The sequence below is a fragment of the Aethalodelphis obliquidens genome, unplaced genomic scaffold (assembly GCF_003676395.1).
Source record: "Aethalodelphis obliquidens isolate GAN/ISIS:26980383/991018 unplaced genomic scaffold, ASM367639v1 scaffold16, whole genome shotgun sequence".
Lineage (NCBI taxonomy): Eukaryota > Metazoa > Chordata > Mammalia > Artiodactyla > Delphinidae > Aethalodelphis > Aethalodelphis obliquidens.
Genome location: NW_020837960.1, coordinates 30877159 through 30883158, shown reverse-complemented (window position 1 = coordinate 30883158; position 6000 = coordinate 30877159). Strand labels below are relative to the sequence as shown.

The 6000-nt window shown below is 46.5% G+C and overlaps 1 protein-coding gene across 2 annotated transcripts in view; it reads left to right on the top strand.

Moving 5' to 3' along the window:
* Nucleotides 1-939: 939 nt before the first annotated feature.
* Nucleotides 940-6000, top strand: part of ATP8A2 (ATPase phospholipid transporting 8A2) — a 447814-nt gene continuing 442753 nt past the window's right edge. The window contains exon 1 of one of the 2 annotated variants that reach the window (XM_027116669.1): nt 940-1080. In XM_027116669.1, coding sequence (XP_026972470.1) covers nt 980-1080 — 101 coding nt within the window. In that variant the 5' untranslated portion in view covers nt 940-979. The remainder of the gene's footprint in view (nt 1081-6000) is intronic. The other variant, XM_027116670.1, reaches the window with a different exon arrangement.

Genomic DNA, 6000 nt, shown 5'->3' with positions numbered 1-6000 from the left:
CCCCACCCCAAGGTCAAATCGCGAGGTGGGTGGCCCCGTGCAGTGAGGGACCCTGTCTTGTATTTGGAGGGGTGTGTGTGTGGAGGGGTGTGCACCTGGGCAGACATATTGGGTGTGTCATCGTTGTCCCTGCCGACACCTCCTCAAGTGAAGGTTATGGGGAGCTTTAGCCCAAGAGAGGCTCGGCTCTAGGACTGAAATCGCATCTTACGGAGATAGACTGGCTTGGGTCTTAACCACAGAAGCCCTGGATGAAGGCTCACGTCGCGCCCGCGAGCGGGGATGGGCGGGATTCTGCTCTCAGGTCGCCAGGCGTGTCGGGGGAGAAAAGCTGCTGGTTCGTTCCAGAAACCAGGGGACCAGCCCTCTGCACGGAGGGTCTGGAATTTCATTCTGGAGCACAGAGGTGTCTTCCACCGTCCTCTCTGGCGGCCGAATGCAGGGCACACCCCCTTAATGTGTCTCTCCGTTCCTCAGCGCAAGGAAGCCGGGAAAGCCTAGCTCGGGAATTCACTCCCTGGGCCTGGAGGGGGAGCTCGCCCCGGGGAGGGGAGGCTCTGGCCTCTGCTCCCCGCATCCGCTCGGCCCACGTGGCCCTACCTGCAGGGGTGCGCCCTCGCCACCCCTGCGGGGACTGCGCTCCCCGCGCCCAGGCCCGGCTGGCCGGGGAGTGGGGAGGGGAGGGAGGGCGGGGCGAGGGGCGGGAGGGCCGAGGTTCCCACCCCCGGGAGGGGCTCCTCAGCGCTGCGGACCAGCGCGGGCGGGCGGGGCCGGCAAGCTGCTCGCGTCTCCAGGGGCCGCCGAGGTACAGCTGCGGCGCGTCGCCCGGAGCATCCTTTCCAGCTGGTCCCCGCCCGCCCGCCCGCCCGTGCTGCTGCCTGTGCCGGGCGTGACTTCTTTGTGTTCCGCTTTCTGACCGCGCCTCTTCTCCGCAGGACCTGTTCGTTCTTCTTCGGGCTACAAGAAGGCAGATGATGAGATGTCCCGGGCCACGTCTGTTGGGGACCAGCTGGACGCACCAGCCCGCACCATTTACCTCAACCAACCGCATCTCAACAGATTCCGTGACAACCGGATCAGGTAGGAGGCGGCAGCCAGCCGAGAGTCGCAGGAAGCGGTTAATTCACAGCTGGGATGTGGCTCGGCTTCCTCTCCTGGGCTTTTCCACGCACCTGGCCAGCCCCCCGCCCCTCTCTGCTGTCGCCAGCCCCCTCCGCTCCCCTCCCCCTCAAGCCTGGCAGTCTACACCCGCGTTTCCAATCGGGTCATGGGAATATAGCTCGTACCTTTCTCTCCTTTGCGTTGGTTCTGTGCTCAGGCTGGCTGTGAGCCCGGAGGACGTTTTTAGGCTTCCGTCCCTGGCAAAAATGAGGTTTCTCGTCTCTTCATCCCTGAGTGCCCTTCCAAGAATTCCCCAGCCCTGTTTTAAGCCAACCGATAGCTCTCCTTAACAAGTTACCGACTGTAATGTGGAGAAGCGCTTTATACTGGAATCCCTCAGGTCACAAGAACTCGCATTCAGCTCTCAATGCCCAGGACATTTGTTAAGAGGGCTTTATTTGCTGGGAAACTTTGCCCAGAGTTAGCGGGAAGATGGATGGACGCTAACATGTAAACGTCTGCTTTTTGCGGGCCACTCTCTTGGGTACTTTAGCTGCACTGGCTTTATAAAACCTCAGAACCCCTTGAAGAAGGCAGTCTTACCTTCACACGAGGAGACTGACAGAGAAGGATGTTAAATATGGCCATTTAGCTACTAAATGGCATAGCTGGAAATAGAACCTAGCCTGCCTGACTACTAAACCCAAAGTCTTTCTGCTGTGCATAGCTAGATCTTTTAGGCATGTGAGTTAGCATGTTTGCAAATTTCATTAAACTTTCAGGCTTAGACAGCTTTATCTCTGGGAGTGACTTCAGAGGATGTAGTTCTGTGCGTGGCTCAGAACACCATGCTCAGGTGTGGAGAAGGTAAGTGATTGGTCAGGTTACATACGGATTATTGACAAACCTGAATCCCAGGCCAGGGCTTCTTTGTTATGTGTTAAGCTTTGTTATGTGTTAAGTGTTCCTCTGCAGCCGTGGGACTTGAGCTTAGCCTGACATCTTTCTTCAGAAAGGCCTGGCTGTTGGACATTATTGTAGCTTGATAGGATTTGGGATAAAATAATGGTGCATATACTATGCAGAAGTGACGCTTTCATTTATTGAAAGAGTGTTAGATGATCCTGGATGGCTCTGTTTTGGGTTTTAAGAATGACCGTTGGGGCCTATTTAATACTTAAGCGTGTAGCTTGGAAGAATAGCTGAGACCGAATTCAAGGCTGAGTGGGCTTGGTTTAAGATACAGAGCCTCAAGCACTAGTTCCCGCTTCACCCACTAGGATAGCTCTAATCAGAAAGACAGTAGCAGGTGCTGGCGAAGATGTGCAGAAATGGGAACCGTCCTGCATTGCTGATGGGAATGAAAAATGGTGTAGCTGCTTTGGAAAACAGTTTGTTTCTTAAAAGGTTAAATGTGAAGTTACATATGATCCAGAAATTCGAGGTGTATATACCCAAGAGAAATGAAGACGTATGTCCACACAGAAACTGGTATAGAAGTCCCTAGCAGCATTATGATGGTAGGTAAAAGTGGAAACCGTCCAAATGTCTGTCGACTGACAAGTGAGTGAATAAACCGTGGTACATCCATACAGTGAAATATCATTTGGCCACAAAAAAGAATGCACTTCTACAACATGAATGAACTTTGAACACATTATGCTAGGAGAAGCCAGTAATAGGCCTCCTGTATGATTGTATTTATATGAAATACCCAGAGGAGGCAAATCTACAGAGCCATAAGATTAGTGGCTTCTAGGGCTGAGGAGTAGGTTGGGAAAAGAGGAATGACTGTAACGTACACGGGGTTTCATTGGGGTGATGGATACACAACTCTGTGAAATATACTTAAAGCATCTGCAATCCGGCCCTGACATTATAGTTCCATTTCCTTAGACTTTCTCATGTGTGACCTTAAGATATTTTCAAGTAGTACTTTTGCTTAGTTCTTATTAATTTCGGTATCCATTTATGCATGCTTAAAGCTGGGAGAATGAAATAGGGGTCTTTGTTTTTTGTCCGAATTCTCTAGTTCCCATGGAAGGTGAAGCTTTTTAAAAGCCTTGGTAGCGAGGCCTCACAACCTGTTCTGTAATTAAGACTCACATTGACTTTAAAATTTTTTAAATTTATTTTTTATTGGAGTGTAGTTTATGTACAATGTTGTGTTAGTTTCTGGTGTACAGCAAAGTGATTCGGTTATACACACATATATATATAAATCCTTTTTCAGACTCTTTTCCATTATAGGTTATTACAAGATATTCAATATAGTTCCCTGTGCTGTACAGTAGGTCCTTGTTGGATCTGTTTTATATATAGTAGTGTATAAAACACTGCTAATTTATCCCTCCCCTCACCCCTCCCTTTTGGTAACCATAAGTTTGTTCTCTATATCTGAAGACTCACATTGACTTTTGAAACTGATTTTTATTATTAATCAAAGAGATTTCCAGCGGCTGCCTGTTATACAGTTTCATTTGTACTCTTTTGGGGGTGGGGGAGGGCTAAGTGGGAGTATACCGTGGGTTGGCTAGGAAGAAAGTAGGCAGACACAAACCATTCCATTTAAAGCCTTGTATGTGAGTGTATAATTGAATTAGTTAAATATGTTAAATCTTACAGTTCATACAGTTTGAGTTCATGGCTTATACTGTGAGCATAGGTTTCAGAGTCTACTGAATAGGCTCTAAGAAATTAAAGTATGGTGCCGGCTGTTCTAGAAAATGGTCTTCCAATACTCACTTTACCTCCACTGTATATTTAATTAGGAACTACTGATGGTAATGTGACTCGTAGTTCATTAAAGAATCGATTTTAAAGCTTCTTGGCATATAGTTTAAGGATTTTACAAAATCTTGAACAATATTGTTTCAGCACTTGAATATCGCTGAAATAGTTTTATAAAATACTGATTTTTTAAAAAAATCAGGCTTTTTGTCTTCGTCATGACTGTTTGTTGAAAGTTGATAAAGCTACTCAAAGGAGTATTTTCATTAAAGGGAGTTGATAAAGGAGTTATTTTTCTTAATATAATTTTTCTTGGGAAAACATTGATGGTTTTTCCCGGAAGCTGGGGCGTATGGAGTGTTGATCCCAGATAGCTTGCATCTAAACTGAGGCTTTTGAAAAGAAGGGACCACGTGGGACAGATGGGGCTCACGCTGGTCCATGGAGTGGGGGTGTCTGGTGTATCTGATGCCCTGCACCTCCGTAGGCTGGCCGTCCCTGGAACCGAGCTCTCGCACTTACCTTCCCCACCCGAGGCCATCTCTGGCTTGGAAGCTCATGATGGTGGGGCAGTTGCTATGTGACTGCCTTCATGGGCAACTGGTGTTTTGACTTCACGGAAGGGGTTGGAGTTTGCCAAGGTGGGATGTGGTGGTTGTGCGTTCGGGGAGGTTGGCGAGGAGCAGCATGGTACCATTCAGGGCAGCGATGGACGGTCCGGGGTTAACGTTTGGACTGGTGTGTCCATCCGAGAAGGAAACTCCCCGCCAGGCGAGTGGGAGTGAGAAGGTCACTGCCGGGGTTAACTGGCTTTGGCAGCCCCAGGGGAATGCCAGACATGGTGACTCAAATTCCAAGCAATTCCTTGAAATTCTGGAAGGGTTCGTGCCGTGTCAATGGATGTCTCTCTAAACCTTGTTCTTGACGCTGCAGGTAACACCAGCATTTGATCTGAAGCTGTGGTATGTTGAAGTTTTCCATTATTGAAGCCAATGAATTTGGATTATCAAAATCATAGAGAAATAGAACATGGTCTTTTTCTCCTAGGCATTGATCTTCTAGGACCTTAACTGTGAAGACAGTAACTGTCTTCAATCATCCAGCAATGACTAGATGTTACAGTGTAATTATTACATCTACACATGAAAGATTGTATATATGTCTACTTGACAAGATTCCTTTTTTCTCAAGTGTACAATCACATCTCCTTTAAAATTTAACAGCTTTATTGAGAAATAACTCACATACCATATAATTCACCCATCTAAGGGATACAGTCCAGCAGCTTTTACTGTATTCAAGGTTGTTCTAAAGTTGTGGTGCTGGTTGTACATTTTATAGCTTCCAGAGGAAACTCTGTGCCCCTTAGCTGACATCTCCCCATCCCCTCCTCCCCGGCCTGAAGCAACCACTAATCCACTTTCTATCTCTGTAGATTTTCCCGTTCTGGACATTTCATATGAACGATACCATTTCCCTTTAAGCATTTTAAGTGAAATATTAAAAGCTTATAGAAAGATTGCTATCTAGTGGAACCTGGTGGCGAATAATTAATTTTGTGTATGTAAATTTAAAAAAATGTTTCAAGTTACACAATTTTTCTTCCGGAAAATACCTTGAAATGATTTCCTGGTCAAAGGAATGGGCAATATTTATGTCATCAAGATCAGGCACGTGCAGTCTTTTTATGTGACTATCGAGCGTGCCATTTAAAACAGTGAGTTTCAAGGCTGTCAAACGGTTTTCTCCAGTATTTGAAATGAGGCCTTCAAAGCAAGTTAGGAATGTTTACAGAACTCAGATTTGAATGAGTCATTCATTTCAGGTGGGAGTTAAAGACGGCGAAAATCTTCATTAAAGCAATAACTCGAGCTTTGTCAAGCGATTGCATTGCTTAAAGTTGCTTTGCCTTAAGAGAAAATTGCTTCATATGAATAGTTTGCTGATTTTGTCAGGATAAGTTTGGAGTAGAATTTTGCCTTTATAGAAAGGAGAATTGAGCACTGGGTGGTAGGTTTAATAGCATCACGGTTTCATAATATTAGGATGGGAGCATCACAGTTTCATAATATTAGGGTGGGATCCTGATGCCTAAGAGGAGGTTTTTCTCTTACGGAGTGAAGAGAACAAAATCACCTTCAAAAGCAGTTTGTACCCGAATAGCGGTGG